Source organism: Mastigoproctus giganteus, chromosome 6 (assembly GCF_048544385.1).
Source record: "Mastigoproctus giganteus isolate SK-2022 chromosome 6, ASM4854438v1, whole genome shotgun sequence".
NCBI lineage: Eukaryota > Metazoa > Arthropoda > Arachnida > Uropygi > Thelyphonidae > Mastigoproctus > Mastigoproctus giganteus.
In genome coordinates this window covers 18376224-18401846 of record NC_143580.1, presented here as the reverse complement: position 1 = coordinate 18401846, position 25623 = coordinate 18376224, and the positions used below count along the sequence as shown (strand labels likewise).

The 25623-nt window shown below is 38.7% G+C and overlaps 1 protein-coding gene across 1 annotated transcript in view; it reads right to left on the bottom strand.

Annotated features, from left to right (window-relative positions):
* Positions 1–25623, bottom strand: part of LOC150084022 (nose resistant to fluoxetine protein 6-like) — a 46394-nt gene that overhangs the window by 5208 nt on the left and 15563 nt on the right. The window contains exons 2-13 of the mRNA XM_090375864.1: positions 23797–24014; positions 21981–22095; positions 21565–21652; positions 21341–21426; positions 19322–19489; positions 18594–18687; positions 17603–17695; positions 16620–16785; positions 12151–12230; positions 11647–11769; positions 11368–11488; positions 6056–6242 (exon numbers count right to left, since the gene is read on the bottom strand). Of these exons, the coding sequence (XP_090231990.1) occupies positions 6056–6242; positions 11368–11488; positions 11647–11769; positions 12151–12230; positions 16620–16785; positions 17603–17695; positions 18594–18687; positions 19322–19489; positions 21341–21426; positions 21565–21652; positions 21981–22095; positions 23797–24014 (1539 nt within the window). The remainder of the gene's footprint in view (positions 1–6055; positions 6243–11367; positions 11489–11646; positions 11770–12150; positions 12231–16619; positions 16786–17602; positions 17696–18593; positions 18688–19321; positions 19490–21340; positions 21427–21564; positions 21653–21980; positions 22096–23796; positions 24015–25623) is intronic.

The following is a 25623-nucleotide window of genomic DNA, read 5'->3' as shown; positions in this document are numbered from 1 at the left end:
TAACAGTCTGAGATTAAATTTAGTTAATTTGAAAATTAACTATTTAAATAGTTTTTTTCTTTATCTTGTGTAGCTTACAACTATTTTAATTTCTATGTTTTAAAAGGCAGGAAGAATATGTTATAAATTTTATTTAAAATATGTACTGCACTGCAAAATAGTTTAGATCCATAGGGGAGGATTATTAGTTTTAGGATCCATCTGTCTCAGAAGGACAGGATTCATAGTTCATTAGGCCTTTACGTAACAATATCAATAGCTAAACGTTTTCATGTATTTTGTTTTGTTGTCGGCTATGAGCATCTGTTGAGTCGGTTGTTCAAAAGATCAAACGCTGATAGAGTAAAAACAAGTGGAGCTTGGTTCTATTGCAGCAAAACATCAAAAGACTAATGTAGACAGTATCCGAACTCCAGCATTCCTAATTATCTATTCAACTCAGGGACAATTCATTGGAAAACTCTAACCATTTTGCAGAAATGCCTAGAAAGCACAATAGGTGCCCCCAAGACCAGGGATTGAAGCCGTGTCAACTTCAACTGGTTGAAGTTGACACTGCTCGATAGTCTGACCAAAAATAAAACAAAAACTAAAAATTTTTGGTGGAACCTCTGTTACAATTTATCCATGTTTCCTTGAATACATTAAGATGTGTCATCACTGAATGGGATCTCATCAATGTAAGATGAATTATGACAAAAAAGAATGACACATTCTTTTTTGTCATTATGTTTCACACTTGAAACATAATCCTTACTCTTGACAATACCAAACCTCCAAAAATGATCAAAGCAGATTACCTTAACTGTCATGTTAAAGCCTACATTCCAAACCATTGCTGCTGCTACAATGCCTGAAATTTGGGCACTCATAGAGAGTCTGCAGAAGAGCAGCTGTCTGTGCCACACGATGGTCCAGTGTACATGCCAGTACTGACTGCACAGCCACAACACTCAATTATCCTAACTGCAAAGAAGCACATCTGGCATATTCCAAGGAGTGTCCCCCTGGAAACGTGGGGGGGGGAACTGATACAAAACTGAATACAGTGTAACTTGCCAAGAGGCAAAAATTCCTTATCAGCCCCAAATACGAATAAGCCCTGGAAATGTCCCCCTGGAAACTTGGGGGAGGGGACTGATACAAAACTGAATACAGTGTAACCTGCCAAGAGGACAAAAATTCCTTATCAGCCCCAAATACGAATAAGCCAACTTATGCCCAAGTAACTATAAACAAATATCAATTTCTATCCAAATGGAGGCAACCATACCACCAAGTGAATCACTGATTGAGTGGCCAAGGTCAGTATTGGCCACCGTACCAATAAACCAAACTACAAGCAAACAAAGTAAAACTGTAAATACACCAATAACGGCATTCCACAGCAGGAAAAGTCCCCTCCCCTGGAAACTTGGGGGAGGGGACTGATACAAAACTGAATACAGTGTAACCTGCCAAGAGGACAAAAATTCCTTATCAGCCCCAAATACGAATAAGCCAACTTATGCCCAAGTAACTATAAACAAATATCAATTTTCTATCCAAATGGAGGCAACCATACCACCAAGTGAATCACTGATTGAGTGGCCAAGGTCAGTATTGGCCACCGTACCAATAAACCAAACTACAAGCAAGCAAAGTAAAAACTGTAAATACACCAATAACGGCATTCCACAGCAGACTACTACAATATCTACTATTCTTGATGCAAAACTAAACAGACTGCATGAACTTAGAAGATAGTTAACATTAAGATGACCAGATTCTAGAACTATTCACTAATAGGGAGTTAGATACAGGAGAACCATAAATTTGAGTGATATAAACCTTCAGCTCCTCAAAAATAAATTGAGGGTTCCACTACACCCAAATAATGCTTACCTTCTTGAAGTAGAACTGTGGAGGCTATCATAGCAATTTGACTGACATCCGAAATCTCCTCACAATATGACCCTATCGCCTTTTTCTTGCAGGAAACCAATCTAACTCGACATATAACTGTTTCCCCCTGGAACTACATAATGACAGTATGCTGCTGCAACAGGATCTGGAAGAGTTGGATAGATGGGCTGAGAAGTGGCAATTGAAGTTTAACATTGACAAATGCAAAGTACTGCTTATGGGTAGCAGTAACCCCAGAGAAATGTATCAACTCTGTGGTACTACGCTGACAGTGGTAGAGAATGAAAAGGACCTGGGGGTAATTGTGCAGGCAGATATGAGGTTTTCTGAGCGGTGAAGACGGTCTGCAAGAGGGGCTCATGGTGTCTTGTCAATGATATACAGGACTTTTTCTAGGAGGTGATTGTTCCCTTGTATAAGGTGATGGTCAGGCCACACCTTGAGTACTGTATACAGGTCTGGAGGCCTCATTTTAAGAAAGATGTAGAGCTGTTTGGAGCGAATACAGAGAAAGGACAACAAGACTGGTGAAGGGAACAAAGGGGTGCACTTATGAAGAGAGGCTTAAGTTCTGCAAATTGCAGCTTCTGGAGATTAGGCACCTGCGAGGCGGTCTGATTGAGATGTATGGGGCCTTGAATGGCTTGAGCAGGCTTAATGCTGAGGGGATTCTTCCTCTTGCTCAGATTACAAACCTGAGGGGGGCATAGATTCAAACTGAGGAAAAACAGTTGTGGAATAGATGTGCGGAGGTTTGCCTTTAGTCAGTGGGTAGTTGATTGCTGGAACAAACTTCCATCTATTGTTGTGGAAGTTTATAGCTTAAATAAATTCAAGGCAAAATTGTACAGGCATTTGGAGTGAGTGGATCTGTGAAATGGAAAGTTTTTTTGCTGATGCTGTATGGGCTTGCTTTCTTGCGTTATCTGCCTCTACTAATGCTAATACTCTCTCTCTCTCTCTCTCTCTTTTTTTTTTTTTTTTTTTGGCTGATGCAGCATAAGCCTCAGGCTTCCTTGCGCCATGCGCCATATGGCTAATAATAATAATAATAAATTGGCGATACAACTCGAGTCGAATCTTTCTAGTTTTCGTAGAAAGAAGTGACTTTTGTATAGGCACAGAAGCACAATGCCCAAGCTCCAGATTTTTCAACGTCTATCACATAGTTCAGGTGGAAATGGGTTTTTCTTTGCGTAAATTGAATTTTGCAGTCATTTGCTGCGCACTGGTGCAAAAAATGATGAAAACGAAACGCAATATTATGTCCACAATTCGCTTTAAACTCCTGCAGTCTCTTGATTGGAGTACCGAATTTCTGCCGCGTTTCTTCCTTTTAGAGTTGCATTCTTCTATCACCATTGTATACTTTGAGATGGATGATTTCCAACTATAACAGCTAGCTAAAAATCGGAAAGATTACTTGTCTTCCCCATGTATGGATCGACTAAAAATCCCCTGGAAAACGTACAATATTTATCTGATAGCAAGGATCATGTGATCATGCCGATCATGAGCCGATTAATATTTGCATATCATTCCTTGAATTACCATACATTGTTGACGCAAATTGCAAATGGTTTCTGATTTTTTGTCAGTGAGTGTCTTTTGATATTAAAATCGTTATAAATTGAGTCAAGAGACCAAACGTGAAATCAAGGACTTTTTTGAAACATTCTCCTTTTAAGCTCTGCTGTTGTTGTTGTTGTTGTTGTTGTGTTATAGGAGCATTGGAGACTAAGATGATATTGCCCCGTATATACTGTCTATAAGTTGCGTGTGTTTTGTGGTCGATTTTCTGTTTGCTGGACGAAAAACCTGAGTTGCCAGAAGAAAAACCATGCCACCCTCTCCTGAGACCGACTATCTCTGCTACATTGTGAGAAAGAAAAAATTCCTCCCGTCATCGAGACTCGAACTCAAATCTTTTATGTATGTATATCCAGTGGTATTATATTCGTGACAGTATAACTTAAGGCAGTACGGTCTTGGATGGTCCAGCTGATGTTGCTGATGAGTTCAGTAGACACTTATCATCGGTCGTTGCTGACGAAAAACACCTTCACTCTGAGGAAAGGTTGTGCCAGGGAGGCTGAGACATATGAAATTTGCGATTTCGAAATTACAGATGACTGTAATTTCGAAAGCGCTAACTTTCGAGCCTAAAGGCAAAAAATGCTCCTAGATTTGATGGCATATACCCACTAATTTTGAGGGAGGCGGCCAGAGAGTGTATTGAACCATTAAGGTTAATTATGAGGGCATCTCTGAACTCAGAAGACATTCCCTTGGAGTAGAGAAGTACCAACGTATCACCAATACATAAAAGCGGTTCCAAGAGAAAAGTTGATACCCACAGACCGGTTAGTCTGACTCCGGTGATAGCGAAAATCTTGCAGGCAATGATTAGGAGTACAATCCAGAGACATTTCAATAGAAAGTTTTTCTGAAGGACACTCAAATATGGTTTTGTTAAGAGAAAGTCACGTTGAACTAACCTGATAAGTTATATTGGCCCAGTTACCTATGAGCTGGATGTAGGAAACAATTTCGGCATTGTTTGGGTTTTAACAGAGCATTTGACTCAGTCCCTCATGAGAGGTTACTGGGTAAGCTGGAAATATGTTGCAATTACTGGAAAGATTCTAAGATGAATCGCAGGGTGGATGCAGGGCGGAAGGCAGAAGGTTGTGATTAATGGATATTCTTTAGATAGGTGTAACGTTAAAAGTGTGGATCCCCACGGATCGGTTCTTGGACCACTGTTGTTTCTGATTTTCATAAACAACATCGACGAAAAAATAAAGGGCATGATGTCAAAATTTGCAGATGATGTAAAGATTGGGCTAGTTTTTAATGACCAGTGCCAAGCAGTGCTCCTTCAGGACGACTTGAACAGGCTTCAAGAAAGGCAGAAAAGTGGCAGCTGTTTTAACGCAGCAAACAGCAACACTTGGGGAACAGTAACCCCACATTAACTTATACAATTTATGGGGTTGAATTAAAAACAGAATAGAGGAAGAAAGGTATCTGGGAGAGCCCTCTCAGGTAACACAATTGGTATAATCAGCGTCTTCCCCACACCGGGTAAAAAAGATTTGAGTTCTAATTTCATCAATGACGCGATGAATTTTTATGGGTCTTTACACAACGTGGCTGAGTCAAGCGAGGGTAGCACGGTTTTATCTTTCGGAAACTCAAGGTTTTTCGTACAGAAAACAACAAATCGATCACAGATCACACTCAATTTACAGATAATATATACGGTATAATATGGCCTAGAACCATATACACCAACCAACTATATCTGGGAGGTACGATACGAGCAGACATGAAGTTCTCTGAGCAGCAGTGCCAGGAAAGCCATGATGTACCAGTGATGATTTATTGGACAATGTCCTATAAAAGATAGATCTCATTGTATAAGGCAATTGTAAGATGGCATTTGGAATTGTCAAAGTATTGAGACCTCTTCTGAAAAAAGACATCGAGCTTCTTGAAAGGGTCCAACGACAATCAACTCGCAAGGTGAATTATTCAAAAGAGCAAGCATACGAGGTAAGACGGATTACGTGGGCTACACCTTGGAAGCCAGACATTTTAGAAGGGATCTGATTGAGGTTTTCTAAGGCTCTGAGAGGAATTAGCAAAATGAATGAACACGAAATTTTCACTGTTATAAAGAACTCAAAACTAGAGGACATGAATTTAAATTATAGAAGAGGTTTAGACTAGATTGTAGGAAATTTTCTTTCATCCAAGTGTTATTTATTATTGAACAAGTTGCCCCTGCATATAGTCGAGGCTGACAGTTTGAAGGAATTCAGTTGCATAGTTAGTCACCTACATGAGGAAGGAAACACAAAATTTTTATTTTCTTACTTTCTTTTTTTTTTTTTTTTTTGTCCGGTGCAACAAAAGCACTATATGGCTAATACTTAATATATACTCTGTACTGTAAAATATGAATAATAATATTTTTTCCTATTATCCGTCACCCACTTGGTCCCAAATCCTGATTAGAAACCGAGGTTCAACTGTATTAATTTACTGTTGAACCTCAGTTTTCAATGGAAAATGCCATGGTAAATAACAGGATTATAGATAAGGATATTAGAATTATAGTTATCATTGGTTCCTAGTAACATACCTCCATGATTTGTAAGACACGAGAAGGTCATCCAGGCTATTGCTGCCACCCAAGCCATGCGATGAATACCCGCATAGATGGAACTAACTATAGGAGATGGAAGATTTCCTCTGTACGTTTCATACGGTCCATAGAGAACGCAAAACGCTACTATAGTAGCAAGACACCATCCCATCATGCGATAACACTGCAGAACAATAATAGGAATTAATTTCAGTTTAAATTATTGCAACCTGGTTATGTTATTGTTGTTATTATTTTGGTTTTTAGGAGCATTAGCAACTAAGGCCATATTGCTCCGGGATATGCGGTGGTCATTCCTTGACCTTTCCGCATCCTCCGTATTTGGTGGTGACGGGCTCGAACCCCGGTCTAATCAAGAAGCGTGTGCTACGCACTGCTGCTCCTTCCCACCTGGCTACGGAGGCGCCCATTGCAACCTGAAAATTAAGCCTTAGATAAATAAGTGCATAGATCACACGGTAAAAACACAATGTCCAGTGAAAATATTATGACCACCGACACTGGAGAGGGGCGCCTCAGTGGTTTCCCACATCTGCGCCGTTTACTCTGTGTGGACATACAGTACTCTGTAAAAGCCAGAAGTGTGAGTTGTGTGTTGTTTTGTGAAGTGTAGTATTGCTTGTGTTGTACATCTGACTTTTTTGCCGCGGGGCCCCCTTATGGGTCCCCACGTTGCCCATCACTAACCTCTGGGAGGTAGCCAGGCATTCCCAAAATCTCTGGCAGATACTGCCGCCTAATTGCCTGGGCTTTCAGCAGCTAAGACCTATAAAAAAAAAAAAAAGAGTGAATTTAGAGTGAGGGGGTTCAGGGTTGAAGAGGGGGGGGAGCAAGACGAAAGTATGAGGATGAAAGAGAAGGCATCCCCAATTACAATGGAGACAAGGCTCCATCACGCGAAAGGAAGGGAGGGGAAGTGGGATTTGAAAGTAAGCCAGGCAAGGTAGTCCAGCTGATCGCCAGTTAGCTCAATGTCAAGTTCGTATAAATGGTCAAGTCCAGATTTTGGACTGAAGACGGAAGGTCAATAGAGAAGGCGACTCCAGAGTGTCAGTGGGGCAGGCCCATGCCCCACCAGAGGGGAGGAGGGTTCAGCGAAGGGAACAGACAAAGAGGCCGTCACCTCCCCCACTCGCCAGGAGGACACCTACCTAATAGTGGGTATTACCTCTTGCCGTCAGAAGGCATAGACTCTGTAAAGCGTCTGAACTTTGCAGCGTATTGTAGCATGTCGCCTGGATTGCATCCCGTAGATCTGAGATTATGCTTGGTGAAGAATCCAAACGATCCACGTAATCCCAGAGATATTTCGTGGGATTCATATCCGACGAAATCATTGGATATGAATCCTATATTGAATTTCGAGTTGCTGCCGGCCAAGGTAACACCTGAAAATCATTTTCGTGTTCAATGAGCCACTCTCGAACAATACTGACAATGTGCCAGGGTACATTATCCTGCTGTAACACATCTGTGCCATCAGGAAAGACACTCACCATGTAGGGGAGGGGGTACCTGATCAGCCACAATAAATAAAAAAAAACTATCTTATTAGGCCACCCATGCTGTATGTGGATTATTATGCTAATATTATTAATATTAGCTCATGTGTATTATGCCCATAAATTGGATGTAGTCTATGATCGGTCTGCCTGCTTTGCTGGACGAAAAATCACGACTCTCCGGTGGAGGTCGGGGGAGGAGCCTTGATGTCTATGCTTGAGACTGTCTAACTCAGCTGCAAAGTAAGAAACCCATAAAAGTTATTGGAGTCATTCACGAGATTCGAATCTGAGCATTTTCCACCCCATGTGAGGAAGACGGTGATTAGACTTGCCACCGTGGAACTGCAACAATTTTTCCTGATTCAAGAACTAATTTACGGAATTTGATTATTCTGATGGCAATGAATCGGGCTTTGTTGAAAATGCTTCCTGCTTTCAAGCCCCACAGCAATTCTCTACTGAAGTTTTCGACGAATGGAATTATTTCTTCCTGATATTTGTACAATAGAACATCAAACTACGACTAAGATCATCTTCTGGACTTTAAAATCTCAACTACTTCACCATATTATAATGCTCATATCTACTGACTTAACGACATGCCATGGTGGGTCTTATTTCATGTCACAGTTTACCGGATATTTCATGTCTGAATACGACCATTTATTTCAATAAATTAAAATCCATCCGCTGATGTTCTCTTGGATACTGTGGTTCTTTACCTAATGATTACCAAACATCAACATTTACCGATGACCGTAAATGTTGATTTTTGGATGCCCACCACTTGTTTTGCCCCATTTATCTATGGATGTTCCACTTAGTTTAGTTTCCAACTTATGACTATACTTCACTTCACAGCTGCGGGTGCGGGATTTTTTGCTGACACCCACTGGTATAACACCACCTCCAGTGGATGCAGGATTTCGCCAGTTAGGGCAGATAATGATAGTAGTGGCAGAAGTCCCACGTTTCACGCTTATTTCTGGGCCATCTTCTCCTGATGTAGACGGCCGTTGGGCAGGCTTTCCAAACGATCGCCTTCCTGGTGACTAAATGGCCAGAAGCAACACAACAACACACCCACTGCACAAACATAACATTACACACATTTCTGGCCTTTTTACAGATTTCTGTATTATAATTTACAGTGTACCAAGGCTGAGTTGAACTAACGTTCTGAATTCTGGAGTCGCTGAACATAAGATACGATACTTGTCTACATGTCTAGCCACAATGCATAAGTATTTTAGCATTAAGAGTGTAGTCTGGGGGTATGAGGGCTCCATAGCAAAACACTGCCGCCACCTGCTTGTTTCTGTTGGTTCAGGACATCGGAATAACCTCCATCTACCATCCACACGTCATAGCAGGAAACGTGATTTATCAGAAAAGACAACTCTTTTTACAGTTGTCAGGGGCCCGTTTGTTGTAGTCCGCATGAGCAATTTAGGCCATATTGCGCCTATATAATATGTCTGTAAACTGCTATGTTCAGTTGATTTGCTGTTTGCCAGATGAAATACCAGAGTTTCCGGGAGGGAAAATCATGCTACTCTCGCCTGAGACCGACTAAATTAGCAACATTGTGAAAGAGACCAATAAAAATTCCTCGCGTTAAGGACGGGATTCGAAGTCAGGTCTTTTCCACCCAGTATGGTGAGGACCAGGGGCGTATGCAGGGGTGGGCAAAGAGGGTATATGCTCCCCTTAACCAAAAATTTGAAATGAAAGAAACAGAACGCAGGAGGTATTCTAAAAAAAAAAAAACTCAAAAGCCCGGTCGCCATGCCCACCCCTTAGGATGTTACCTGGACCTGGTTGCCATGCCCCCCCTTACGATGACACCTGGATACGCCTCTGGTGAGGACGACTATTATATCAACCGTGCTACCCACGAGGACCCACTTTTCGATAATGCCGATCAGATGTGAACTTTAGGCTTTAGGTGGCTGTACGCATGGATACCTTGATCTCAGGTGGCCATACGAAAGATGGTTCGTTGTATTGTGGTCTTGGAAAGACTTAATTGAAATCTATGGTTAGCCGTTTTCCGTCTATCACTTCGCACAAGGCAGGATAGCCTACGTTCATTATGACCATCGATGAAGCATGGGTGACCACCATTGATTCGGCTACTATTGCTCTGTCCACTCTTGGAACACTTTAATTGCAGCACTCTGCGAACAGCCGACAGGATTCGCAGTTTCCTTAATATTGCCATCCTTTAACCGGTACCCACCAATCATCTCTGTTTTCAAAGTCGAACAGATCACGTCCCTTGTCCATGTTTATCAAGTACTCAGTGTAGACCGGATGCCACGAACCTGCAGTACCACACTTTCCGGTTCTCCCAACCTGTAGAGCAACAGCCGATTACCTAAACACAGGGATGGTCATAACATTTTGACTGGGCAGTATATGTTGATACTAAGAGACTAGAAATATTTATTTTTAGTTCCTTATTTGTAAAATGGGCGTGAGCTAATTTGAGATAATAAATTTATTTCGATTTACGTTATAGTCACATGACTTGGTAAATATAGAAAGAATGTTTTAAAACAAGCGATAATCAGGGGAATTCTGTACGCCTGGCTAATCGTATTTGTATTCATGTCAGTGGTCATAACTTCCCAATAACATGAGTTATTTTATCCGTCATCCTACCTTCGCAGGAATCATTATTTCTCTGCTACATGACCTCCTCCGGTAGGACATCCAGATTAGTATTTATTGCAAAAAAGAAAAAAGAAAAAACACTATTACGTAATTGAAAATCCAATTCTAAAATATTAATTGTTTGTATTCAGAAACCAAGATTTCGTAACATTGCCTGCGTGTTTCTGTTTATTTTTTATTCCTCTTTAAGTTAAAGATATTATTAAAATTATAATGGAAAAACTCCCATAAGAAAATAAAAAGAAAAATTCGTACAGAAGTTCATCCAAATGGCGCCTTTTTCATTCAAAAGACGCCTGCGTTGGTAACCTATCTGTTTTAATATTCCATAGTATCGGAATAAATGATGGTTGCGTGGCCAGTTTCAAAACATCCCATGATTGTTCAATTGGATTGAGGTCAGGTGAATTTAGAAACCAAACCAAGGTGGATGATATCTTCACTGTTTCTCGAACCAACCACTCGTGTACAGCGCAGTCCGATGACACTGCGCATTACCATTTTGGAAGATCCCGTTTCTGTCCAGGAGAAAATGCAACATGGCAGACTATACATGATTTCCTAAGAGCTGCTGGTTGACCTCACCAGGTGAAGCGTTTTCCAGTCGGGGGGGGGGGGGTCCTGGTTCTTACCAACAAAACGTGTCCAATATTAAGCAATACCAAGCAGGTGTCATGGGTACCATGCACAATGGGATAATGGACTTGTGTTGCTTGCGCCACACACAAAAACGTCCATCGGCATGTTGCACCAAGTATTTGGACTCATCTGACCAGCTAAGAAATACTTGGACTCATCTGGTCAGATGAGTCCAAGTATTTGGACTCATCTGACCAGCACACGCATTTCAAGCCTTCCAGTATCCAAACAGCGTGTTATTGACACCACTCATGGCTTCCGTATAATGGCTGCAAGAATGCACCAAACGAATACAAAATATTATTTGTATTCGTCTCCAGCATGTTTATCCCAATCAATATATAACAGTATTTTTCAGATTCTCTAGTTGTGCAATAAAATATTTATTTATTTATAAATATTAATTCAAAAGGATATTTTGTAATATTTGCTTTAATTTTTAAAATGGAAACTGAACTATCTTACTCGTTTTACTTTGACGTCCTTATGTTTGCGCATGAAATAACCCAGTAGCAATCCCATCACATATGGTCCCACTTGAGCGTAAGTTTTGAAGTATGCATCTTCCATGACTCTGTACATGTAGCTAAGGAGAGGGAGAGGGAGAAAATAAGTTAAATAGCCAAAACATTAAACAAAACATTACACCAAAACAACAAACAGGAAACAAATCATGAATTCATACTAAAACCAAATAATTATTTAATTTCTACAGATCATTCAAAAATAAACAAATATACTTACTCCTCACTTGGAATTGTAAGAGTCGGGATTGGAGGATAATTATTTAAGTAAGTAACAACTCCTACAGATACACCACTACCAATACACATCAGAATTGAGATTATGATGCCCAACTTTGGTTTCCTGAAAAAAGTTAAACCTTTAATTTTCTCTCAACTATACAAGAAAAGTTTATAAATTAATACAAGAGTAAATGAACTTAAAAAGCTTTGAGAAATTCTGCTAGGAAATATTCAATCATTCCCTGTACAGATCACACTTGTCGCCTTGCGACTTCGATGTTTTTAGGAAACGAAAATTATTTTTCATTCAACTGGGGCTTTATCATGTAAAGTAAGTGAACATTACAGAAATATGGCCTGAAATTTTAAAATGAAAATAACTCTGAGTCTGTTAATAAATAAAAATTAATTAAAATCTTAATTATTAACGTTTTGTTTTTAAATTTATTAACGGTATTCAGCAATACTTCTTATTAGTGGCAAAAGAGCAAACTTTACCTACCTGTAAAGAGGTATGAGCACAAGCAGAGATAAGATATGAAGTTGAAAGTCTGCACTTAAGTACCAAGTATGATGCATACACTGAAAAAGCATAAGTTAGGCATAAACGACCTGGTTTCCTAACTGTATATATATTTATATTCGTTTATTTGTATGTGAGACTGTTACTTTTCGAAAGTAATATTCATATTAATCTAATAATTTATAAATTATGTATTAATTTAATATATAATAAAATATATATTATTCTAACTAGATAGAGGGTATGGTGATAAACGCGGAAGAATCACTTCGATATCTTGGTCCAATGGAAACAGGCAGTTTGCAGCAGTTTTTTCGTACGAAGGATGTTTTCCTGAGAATCTCTAGGAGCGCTCATACCCTTGGACCGCACTGTTATGCTAAAACTACTTATCCACTGTGGCTGATCAGGTAAACCTTTCCTGGTGACTGTCTTCCTCGATGGCACATGTTCTAGCAAAATAATGCATCCTGCCACCACATTGAGAGTAGTTCGCAGAACAAAGTGAATTCCAGTGGTACTTTGGCCGCCAATTTCTCCGGATATGAATCTCATATAACATTTCTGGGAATTAGTGGATGGACAGATCCAGCGTTAGACGCTCCACCACGGACTATCCCAACACTGAGATCTATGCGATGCAATCCTGCCGCAAAGCTCCATCAAAGTTCAATAGGAGGACAATACCTACTATTAGGTTTTGAGTGGACAGAAATCATGGGATACCTACCTGGTAACCGGTAGGCACACCTTTCGCCGGGATAAGGGCAGTCACACGGTGAGGCATTCAGTCCACTAGTTCACGAAAACGTTCCATAGGTATTTCCATTCATCCTTGTGGCACCACTGTCCATAATTACGTCGCATTCCTGGGTGAAGGATCTAAATCTCGAAGAGAGTTTTCCACAGCATCCCAAAGATGCTCCACAGAGTTCATGTCCGGTGAATGAAGAGGCGATTCCATGGTGGTAAAATCTGCGGAATGCTCTACGAACCATGTTCTAGTCACCACTGCTCTGTGGGGAAGCGCATTGTCCCGCTGGAAGAGTCCATTGCCCTGTGGGTGCATGATGACCATGAAGAGATGCAGCTGGTCTGCAAGGTGGGACACGTGACCTGAACCGTTCAGCGTTGCATCTAGACGTACTAGAGGTCTCAACGTGTGCCAGTTGAACACACTCCAGACTATTACCGACCGTTCACCTGCCTTGATATGACGGATGGATAGCTTCATCCGGTTCCCGCCACAGATACGCACCCTCCCGTCCGCTGGAAATAACTGGAAACGGGACTCATTGGACCAGGAGATCCGTCTCCAATCATCCAAGGTCCAGTGCCTATTGTTCTTTCGTCGAGTTGAGGCGTAGAGTCCTGTGTCGTGGTGTTACCAATGGGACACTGGTGGGTCGGCGGCTCCCATAAATGATTGCGGCTAATGATCGACTGATGGTCTTGGTGGAGACGTTTCTGGCACCTCCCTCGTTGAAGTCGCGGTGATTTGTGCCACTAGCATGCATACCAGTCAACTTATACAGGTGTATACAAAGTTACCTTTCCAACAGGAAGATCACCATCTCCTCACCATACCAGAAGCTCACCAAATCTATCTACAGAGGCTGCCCACAGGGTATTAGGTATTAGGTATTAGGGAATACTCTGTGGGCAGCCGCCCACAGGGTTTGGTCCTCGGCCCGTTCCTCTGGAACATCGTCCTTGATGAGTTACTTGGTCTGGATCTGGGTCCTGTTACTGTCCAAGCATTCGCAGATGATATTACCATCTCCATCGCAGTGGACACTAGAGCAGCTCTCGAGGCCACTGGAAATCAAGCACCACAGATTTTACAGGACTGGGCGACACTACACAAGCTCCGGATTTCTCCACAGAAGGCACAATCCATACTTCTCAAAGGCACCTTACAAATATCAAGGCCTCCTCAGATCAAGGTACAAGGAAAAACCATCAAGCTGGTAACTTCCCTAAAACACCTGGGTATCATCCTGGATTCGAAGCTCTCCTTCTTCCCGCACCTCTCATACCTTCAAGAAAAATCAGAAATTATGCAGCCTTAATCGTCCGAGTAAGCAGGTGTGACTGGGGTCTGAACCGGAGAACACTCAAACTCCTGTATAAAACTATATTCCTCCCTGTTATTACATACGGATCCGGAATTTGGTACCATATAGCAATAATTGTTCGCAATAAACGCAAACTGGAAACAATTCAGCGGAGTATATTGCTTGCCATTACCAGGGCCTGTTGCACAGTATGTTCTCCAGCCCTCCAGGTTCTTGTAGGTGTCCTCCCCCTTGATTTGGAGGTTATCCGTCGAGGATTGCATTATTGCTCGTCGCGGGGAATCCCAGCTACCATCTTTGGACATACCATCGACACCCGCACTGACTGTAAGCAAGAAAAGAAGAAATTAGCTGCCATGCTACTACAAATCTGGCAGACAAGATGGGAGGAGACAGACAAGGGCCTAATAACTAAGAAATTCATCCCGGATGTCAAACTAGTTTATCCAAAGTCGCCGCCTTGGTTCTCTCCTGGCCTCTACTGTACATATATTATAACTGGACACGGCTCTATAAATCAAGTTGACTACCTTGGGAATCATCAATAACCCCTACTGTACATGTGGAGAAATTGAAGATCGGGACCATATTCTTTATAACTGCCCAATATATGACGATCTTCGAGGAACACTGTACACTAGACTCCAGCACATAACTCAAGGACAGGAGCACCTGTTAATTTCTGAAGAACAATATTACAAATTATTAACGGAGTACGCACAGAACCTCTTTTCTAGGCGCAGGACTCTACAACCAACTCAAGTTAGGGATACAAACCTGTAATGGTCTTACTCAAACTTGGAATAAAAAATCTGTACATGACCGTTTTACCAGCATCGACTTGCTAACCCTGGAACATCCAGAGTAGGATTACCTGCTAACTCACCCACATAGTTGGGTAGGCTCCAGTGGTCTTGACCACTCTACTACAAAATATAAGTCACACTCAGCACTCTTGCTGAGTGGCTTTTCTATCCTTCTGGAGTTATCCCTTCCCCCCTTTTCTCATGATGGGGCATACGCTCCACTTTCAATTTAGGGGATGCCCTCACCTACATCCCCTTACTCTTACTTTCATCCCCCATCTTCTTCCGTACACCCTGTACTGCTGCACTCTACCTTATTTTTTTTTATTTTTTTATTATTTAATTTATTTTTATAAAAATTTTTTTATTATTTAATTAATTTTATAAAAAAATTATTATTTTTTATTATTATTATTTATTTTATTTTTTATTATTATTATTTATTTTATTTTTTATTATTATTATTTATTTTATTTTATTATTATTAGTATTTATTTTTTTTTATTATTTTTTTTTATTATTTATTTATTTTATTTTTTTATTATTATTTTTTTAATTAGTCTCCGTTCAGGAAGCTCAGGCTACCCTGACGGAGACCTGCCAAAGAATAATGGGCAGCCTGGCTACCTCCTAGTGGTGTGTGCAGGCAACGTGGGGTCCCATCAGGGATCCAGCGGCCAAATGCCAGGACACACAACAGAACCCAACACAATACTACACATTCAACATACTACACTTTTTTCTGGCATTTACAGTGTTCTGTATTTCTTCACAGTGTACATATGGCGCGGTGTGGGAAACCACAGGTGGCGCCCAATCCTAACACTATGTACACTACGCACACTATGATTTGTGCCACTGTCGCTCTCCGGTTGGCTGAAACAATGCGAGACAGACGTCGACGGCCACGTTCATCCACCACCTTTCTCCGCCCACAGCGCTGTCCACGATGAGATGTTATTCCGGAAATGGCGTATTCCCGATTCACCCTTGATACTGTCGAACGGGAATAGTGCAATTTCTGTACCACTTCTGCGACAGTGACCCATGGGTCAACACCCACTATCTTCCCTCTTTCAAAGTCGGTTAACTCTCGACGTTCATCCACACTGACATCGAATTACCGTCTACGTAAATGCAGTGTACCTATATACTTGCCATGCGGTGGGTTCGTCCACCAGTGAGAGGGATGACAGCGTCGCTTTGCCCAGGAACCAAATATCCCATTGAATTCTGTCCTTTCAGTGTATATTTTCCATTTTTCATTAACAAGTAGTTACTCCAATGTTTGCAACGTTTTTATTGACGCGATTGCGCATGTATTCTTCAGTTTTCGACACAACTGAACAACCATAAGTCACAAATCCGTATGTTAACATTTCATGCACCCCTTGTACGATATTTTCTGCCCTGTTTATATTAAATATATTTAAACACGTATTTTTTAAGAAAAGTTTAATCCTGGTTCCTTATTCTGAAAATAACACACAGATTGATATAGGAAGAGAAAAATAAAAAATAAAAAGCATCCTTAAAATCATTTGATCCAAAATGGTATGCTTACAATGTCTTTTGTCCGAAGCCAGTTACTGAAATAAAAAAAGTTGACCCACCAGTGCCTGCGACAAGAACTCATATTCATCCCAACTGCCTCCTCCCAGCTTGGACCACTAGTTATCCATGGTAGAAAGAACATCATCCCGGTAGCAAAGATTAGTGAAGGAGTCAACCTGTATTGGTAAAAAATGCTTATTGATTACTGTCGTGGAAAAATAATCTGTAGCTTTAATAATATATTAATAATAGGCAAAATAATAGGTAAAGTTTTGAGGTTGTCTGTAATGTCTTGCATAGGTCGGTTTGTATGTTTGCTGGATGAGGAACCAAGTTTCCTGAGATAAAATGCCATCGTCGCTCAACAGATGGCACTGTTTTGAGTTTTTCTCATAAATGTTGCTCTTTCATGTTTCAAAATATGTTTATTTATTTTTTAATTAAGAATTTTGATAAATAATTTATAAACTTAACTCGGTAAAATTTCAGAACAGGGTGAGCACTCCAGCTTAACATAACATAACCTTTTTTCACAAACCAAAAATAAAAGTCTATTTAAAAAAAAACACACAATTAAAAAGCGCCGATGGTCTGTAATGCGCACCCTGTTCTGAAGTTTATCCCTTAACTCTTACGATTCTGTTAATATATAGTTATCTTACTGTGGAAAAGTAGATAGAAAGATACACAATAAAATAAAAGACAACCGCAAATATTAATTTAAAAATAGTGTTTGGTCAAATACAGCTAACGCCGTGTCATTAAATAGTATTGCATATTACTGTCGATAGATGGCACTGTTATCAAATTATCACAGAAATAAATATTATGTACGTTTTTTATATAAATTACAAACTTCAAAGTGTTGAAAAGCTACATTGCCTGATTGTATGATCATTAGGATGGCTGGACATTTCATGATTTGTTTTAAATTTCTTAAAACACCTGTATCATATGCTGCACTGATTGGACAGAAAAAATGTATTTCCTTACCTAAGATATCTCCGTATGATAAACACGAAAATATTCAACCTGCCGTTTCTCAATGCCATATACTTAAAGGTCATCATTGCGGTCAAGAAACCCCTAGAAATAAATTCATTACTTGTGGTTAATTTATTTTTAATGTTTACTTTTCTATTTATTGTACACACTAAAAAAAAGTGATAAAATATCGAGGACAGGACAATGGTACGTAAACTATTGTTCTCAAAAGATACATCAAAATATTAAATTTTGATGCTCAAATATGCTGGCAATTGACTCAGTGTTCATTTCAATAAATGTACTAAATAATTCTTGGGTTTCGGCACAAATCCAGTACGTTCACACCACGATGTAAATGGATGTAAATCCACCACAATTGCGGATACAGTAAGCTAAGCGTCTAGGCATTGATTCGTACAGGAGTGGAATGGTTTCCTGCGGTATTTACCACCAAGCCTTTTGCATCTAGTCCCGCAGAACATCCGCGATGTGTGTGTATGGCAATGGATGGCTCTGTAGATGGTGTCTAAGGAAATCCCTGCAGTGTATTCGGGCGTTTTCCTGCTGAAAAATAGCTTCAGGCAATCGAGAAGACAGGGGAGAACGACAGGTTCCAGAATCATAGCGAGCAGTCAAATTGCCAACGACAACTGACTATCAAAACTGATTTCTCCCCGCACCATAACACCAACAGTAAGTGCAGTACGGCGTTCAAAAATAGCTCTAGGATCATTGCATTCACCACGTCGCTACACCTGCATGCTGCGATCATTGGACCCCAAGCAGAAGTGGGATTCGTCGCTGAAGACCATCTGGCATGATCTGCATCCCAGATGGCACAGGCCACCTGGGATACAAAATTGAAGTATTTTTGGAGCAAAAAGGAGCATCTTGAATAAATAAACTGCGTGGTGAGGTATATATTTTCCATTATCTCTACTATTAAATTCATGAAGAGTTTTAACAGAGTAAATCTTAGTTAATATTTATTACTCACGTGACAAAGAAGAACGACTCAACAACCAGGAAAGCATTATAGACAAAATTGTTGCCAATTTCGTTGTAAAACACCTTTATCATCATTAGGTTTTCTATAGAATAGAAAAATAAAATTTTTGCTCAAGTACCTAGGGGATTAAAAAATTCAATAATAATATTGCATTATTTTAAAATTCATTTTAACGGGTTTTTTTTTTTTTTTTTAGAAATTTGTATGTTTATAAGCAATCCTTAATTCATTCATAAGTTGTGCCTTCCTTTACCAATTAAACTTAAACGAAGTCATTATTGCTATTATTCCTTAAAAAATTATAATTATGTATAAATTATCATATTTTTGATTAATAACGGCGAAATTATCGTATTTTCAGTTTTTATTTAAAGTTTGTTTGATTTGCGCCAGGTGGAGTTAAAAGCAATGCGCAGAATTAAATGTTTAAGTAAATAGTGCGCATCGAAAACCTTAATATGGATGCTTGTTTTTAGTTTTCGAGAATGAGTAACATAAAAGCTGAAATGCATTATATTTTAAAAATAAAAATTTTAATAAACATGTAAATATTAATTATAGAGATCCTATTATATATTAGGATATTTTAATAGGATATTAATATATAATATTATACATATTCGCAATTTAAAATTAATTGTTTAAACTACTTAATAATTTCCAAAATGAAAGTTAAATTGAATTTCGAATTCTTAGACTTAAAAGTTGTAACTTACTTGATGGTTGGAACCTGACCCAAGAACAACTGTGTCCAAATATCACCCAAGTCATGCTAATAAACCGAATTCCATGGAAGATTTTTATTTCTTCTGCTCCAGCTTTGCTTACAAGCTTCGTATAGTTTTTATGCATAGAGAAAGCAGAAAAAAATAAACCAACTTTTCCTGAAATCAGAAAAGAAAAACAAAATGATAAAAGAGTGGAAATGTTAGATGTTTCCTAATATTTATTTATTTAACTGGAAACAATGTGGCTTACTGAATATTATTGCTGTGTTAAGAAATTTAGAACGGAAATAAAGGATCAGTAACGCCACCTGGTGTTTAGCAGTTGAAACAATGCAAATTTTAATAGTATGTCTAAAAGACATTTCTTGGCTAAAGCCTCAAAGTATGAAGGAGTTTACATGGGTTAACGCACACACACACACACCATTTATACTACCAAGGTAGTTTTAATGCATCGTTTTAATTATATCTCATATTGTGAATACCTTCACAACGAGTTGTCATAGTATTGCACTACCTCGAATAAGTAAAGTTTCACCTATGGAGAAGAATATAAATATAACAGAAAATATAAAAAATAATTTCACAAAAAAAGCCCTTTTTTTATATTTCCAAAGAGAATTTCTGACCTGACTGTAAGTTACTTTATGGATTTTATAATGAAAGCTCGAATATGTTATTGTTGGGTTTTAGGAGCATTAGCAACTAAAGCCATATTGCTCCGTATAATGCTGTCTGTAAATTGCGTGTGTTCTGTGGTCGATTTTCTGTTTGATAGACGAAAAACTCCAGTTTCCGGGAGAAAAAAACATGCTACCCTCATCTGAGATTGACTAAATCAGCCACGTTGTGAAAAAGGCCCATAGAAATTCCCCCGTCATCGACGGGACTCAAACGCAGGTATCTTCCACTTGGTGTAGGGAGGATGGTGATTCTTCCAACTGTGCTACCCTAGGGCTCGAATATGTCACCATAATACTTGTACGTTGCTGTATTCTAATTAAATCAATATCTTTCTTAAGAGTTGATATGTGTTCCTCGCTGGTAACACAGTGGTTATAATCACCGTCCTCGCACGGTGATTATAACCACTGGTAGAAAAGGCTTGAGTTCGAATTCCTTCATTGACAAACAATATTTGTGTACTTTTTCCCTTACCCTGGCTGATTTAACGGTTTTTGATTCCATAAACCTAGGATTTTTCGTTTAGCAAACATCAAAATCTATAGTAATTATACGCGAGTGCATTGCACATACAATATACTGACCTCATGGTAGCTGCTTGACTTACCTAACCACATAGTTGATTGTTTTACCTGACCCACGAATCAATAGATTGTATTTCTCAGGACATGGCCCGTTTAGTCAGATTTTGATGAAATCTTTTCAAGTAATCACTGATATTGTGATTGAAGTTAGGTGTAGCACCCAGGTGATAAGGATCGGATTTGTACGTGATTGAATATGTTCTGCTAAAGGAGAGATAGAAAAATAAAGAACACTGGAAAGATCGAAGGACGTTCTGTTGAAACTTATGCAACTCCCATGAATGCAGTATGATTCGTGTATGGTGCCTTTGACGCAGAAATAGTATTCTTTTCGTATATATATACAGTATTAAGAATGAAAACAGCTAAGGTTACAAAGCGTCACTATATTGTGTCTGTAAATTTCATGTGTTCTCTGGTCTATTTGCCTGTTGACTGGGCGAAAAAACGCGAACTTCCAACAGGAAAAACCATGCAACCATCGCCAGAGACCAACTAACTGAACCCATAAAGATTCCTTGCTACATAAACAGGATTCGAAACCAGGCCTTTTTCATCCGGTGGTGATTATATCCACCGTGCTAGCTGCGAGGTAATTCTTTCTCATGAATATGTTTTCTTTCATAGGTGACAATTTCAATTTTGAAAAGTTTAAGAAAATTCATATTATTCACTGTAATAATTGATAGCAGTTATTTTATTTTATCATAAAGAATAATTCAAGTATTCAAGTTCTTACCTTGAACTTCCGATTTTTTCTTCTTATGCCGGAGGTCAACTATAGTGCCAATAAAGAGTAAAAGAACTAGAACCCCCGTAACGGCTCTACAGAATAAAATTAACAGTTAATATTTGCTGTACGCTAAAAGGGAATATTAATATAATGGGAAATGATGAGTCATTAATATTGAATAAGAAAATATTATTATAATTAAAATATGGTTAGAAATTTTGATTACTTACAGGAAGACGATGTGTTGCGTCTCCACTCTGATTGGCGTATCCACCAGACATTGAGGAACGGCAGCTTTTAGAGTCAATCTATTGGCAACTTGAATGGAAGAGAAGAAAATTAACCAGTTTATTTATTTAACAATATTTACATAAAAGAGATGACAGTGGAGAAGTTGGAAAATGATGTACGTCACTGGTAATCAGAGCAGCCCCTTCTTTTTACGCTGCAGATAACTGCATAATCCGAAAATGCAAAAATACAAGGGAAATTCAATAATCCGAAACCTCGATTATCCGAGAAAAAAAATTAAAGTAGGGGCCTGTGTTTAAGTAATTGATAATCGTAAATTAAAAGATGGAAATAACGTTACTATAAGTAATTATACTACATAAACCTCTCAATATACATGGAAAATTGCACTTACTTCCTTTAGCCACCTTTTCAACATCTTCCCGTGAACAAACTGATGGAACACATATACCTATTTGGGTCTTGACTCCATAATACACGGATAACACTTGCTCGATATATTTCATAACCTACAAACCAGAAAAGATACAAAGATCTCAGTGAATATAAATAAATAAGTAAATACTCTTTATTATACAGTTATAAATACACTTAGAAACATATCTTTCACAGTCTGATTGGCCAGGGGTTTTTCAAAAAAAGAAAAAAAAAATAGAAAAAGTGACAAACTACATCTTGATGGGCCACAGTCTGTCAGGTGTCAGTTAATAATAATTAAAGTTATTTCACTTTAAACAGCTCACTGGCCAAGAAATTGCGTTTCAGCTGCAACTGGCGTAATAGCAATTACGCCAGTTGCAGCTGAAAAATATCCTGATGGAAGAATAGTCAAATCTGAAGCTAGACTCCATCAGACACCTAGTGTAATCCATGCCACATATTTTGGATAGCGAGTGTATATTTCATTGTAAACAAAGCATAAATATTTTCTTGAAGATATTGTAATATTCCTGTTTGCAATCACTATCCTCTTAACCGTGTTTTTCAATGTTTTTTTTTTTCTTGCATTACCGCTTATTGAAAGTTGTTATTTTCTTTCAGAATTCTATTGACTATTGCAAGAAGTGGCTCGATTATGTAAGCGCTCAGGCATTTAGATATAAATGTGGTATGTTATCATGACTGTGAGTGGCTGTTGTAGGAAAAGCATTGATAGCTTAGATCAATTGGTTCTTGGAAATACTGTACATGTTTGGAAGAATGTCGATTCTGATTGCTGTTCGGAGGCAGATTGATGGTTATCTTGGTTGATGGATCCCGCGAAAAGCGCGAGAAACTGTAGCCATTCTAGCTAGTTAAAATGATGAACTATAAATGTTTTTTTCCACTCTAAGGAAAGACGGTAGATACTTCCAAATAGCAATTAATTTCATTCTATTAACTATTGCTTGAGCATGGGAGAACTAGGTTCGGTCTTGTAATGCTGTTGAGAGTTTCCAACAACTCAGAGACCAACTAATAACAGTTCATCGTGTCATTGAGGGGATTCGAACCTGGGCCTTTTCCACCTGGTGTAGTGACGATGGTGATTATAACTACTATGCTACCTGCACAGACTCTCAAAGAGGATGACAACTCTTTCACTATTTCTCAGCAAAACAGTGAAGTATCCTGCTACGGCAGCGAGTAGAAGGGAATCGATGTCAATGAAGCTATGCTTCAGCACAGATGTCTACAGAAACTGGAACATGTTATGCATGTGAAGCGTGTTTCTTCAGCTACTAACATTTTGAAAGGTAATCCGAATTAGTGATGTCTTGGGGATCTTCATGTGGTCTGATGGTTATCTAGTTTTAGGCTTCCGGGCGAGTTTCTGTTCGAAAACACAATTACTGGGATGCTGGCGAAATACATATTTGGAAGGAATTCTTGTAGCGGTGCAGCATGTTTCCTATGGAATTCAATAGAATAGACCCCCCCCCCCCCTGTTTTTTTTTATTGTGTGACGATGATTCTCCCGATTGGCTTTCAGGAATCTGGCCAAGATCTCCTTGATTAAATAGAATGCACCTCAACATCAGATGTGTGATGTTAGACTGTATTTTGCAGCAGTAAGTAGGATATTTTGTTTATTTTCATTATAAGAGGCTGAAAATATCCCGAATTGGCCAAATTGGGAAACAAGTAATCCTATGTTCTTGTTTTCAATGTTTTTTGGTATGAACACAATTATTGTAAACTCAGCATGCAAACGTTGATGAACAACTTACCGAATCATTAGGATCCACAACGATCAATTTTCCGATGGTGATATTCGGGGTGAAAGGTGGAAGTGGTGGTTCAAACTGCATAATGCAGTACTGGCCACGAAAGTCTTCTTGACCATTTTGTTTTGGAAGTCTAATGGCAATGCACTGGTCATACGATCCATATTCTGTCATTGATCCAGCCAGAAGTCCTGTCAGCATTTTACCCGAAGCATCTAGCACTGCAAAATAAACCGATGTTGAATATACAATGCTATCTTTTGTCTTTAGTTTACTAAATTCTGTCCATAGCATTTATTGATTAACACTGTTTGAATTTGAACTGTTGGGAACTCATAGTGAAAGATGGGTTAAAATTAATAATGATGCCATGCTCGAATTTCTTGTTTGTACTTAATCTAAAACAATATTTCTCAACAAAGTATAAGACATCATTGACGAATTTCTTTGGCGCTGCACTTATTGGTCTTTTCAAAACAGCTCATATAACAACAAAACTGACATGCGCCCTTATTAGGGTCTCCTGGTTTTCCCTAATTTTCCCTCTAGCTACATTGCCATTAGTATATTTTTTGTCTGTTACAGTCCGTGACTTTACTATAGACTTTAAACAGATTTTAAAAAATACTACGTGCCAATGTATATAAAGGGAAAAATTGTGGGGAAAACCAGGAGGTTTTTATTATGTGCTCTTATATCTATTTACCAGGTAAAGGGATATAAGAGCTGCATAATATTATATAGAACACGTAGATTATTTATTTTACTAGGAATATGAACAAAAAATATGCTAGCCTAATGCACTTCTCACATGCACATAAAACAAACAATAGACTCCCATGCTCGAACATAAAAGGACTTATAGCCAAACCCAGAATCAATACATGATCAGAAGAAATGGCATCCACCACCAGAAGGAGTAGTTGTGCCAGAATTTCCCAGAGGGCTTTACAGGGAAAGAACCACCAACACCTTGGAAGAATATGGGTTTTGCTATTAGTTGTTCCTGGTTTTTCATAACTGGCTAGCGTGTATTTCAAAAATCATGGACCTAAGATAAATCTATGGTCAAAGTAGTTTATGAAAAAAATTTCCAAAAGAATCAACCCACAAAACTTAGCAAATTCCAAACATATAGTGAAATGGGTTCCTAATATTTCGGCCAGATCGTGTACAGGTACTAGTTAAAGATTCAATATTTTAATTTTTTTTTTTTGTTGTTGTCGATTTATATTTTTGGTTTTTAAATTATTTTGAGGGTACACTTTGAAATTTCAAAACTATGTGAGAGTAAAAGCACTTGCTAAGACGTGTTTTTTTTTTTTTTTTTTTATCTGTACCTTCTCCTGGTGAAAAAGGAAGCCATTAAAAGTTTGTTTGGGTCTAATGCATAAAACTAGCATTTTTCTTTATCCTAGAATGACTGCCCGAATTTATGAATAAAGGTTTATTTTTTGAAAATAAAACTTAGCAAATTCCAAAACTCTTGGCAGCAGATAACTCTTAACTATCGTCTGCCACTTCAGAAAAAAAAAAAATAATAATAAATAATAATTTAAAAACCTTCAATTATCTGTTGGTTTCTTGATAAGAATAAAGCCTTCAGTTAACTTGACGTCTGCCACTACTAAAAAAAACTTTCACATATCTGTTGATTTATCGTCTGCCACTTTTGAAGGAAAAAAAGTGTCCATTTCTTGACACGAATGTTTGTGCCCTATTTTTCAGGGAACGCTTTTGGAAAACGTGTTTCTCGGAAAATAGTTACACATACTTTACTCGGAAACATTGAACAATCAACAAACGCGCGCTGGCCTCAAGGTTAACATC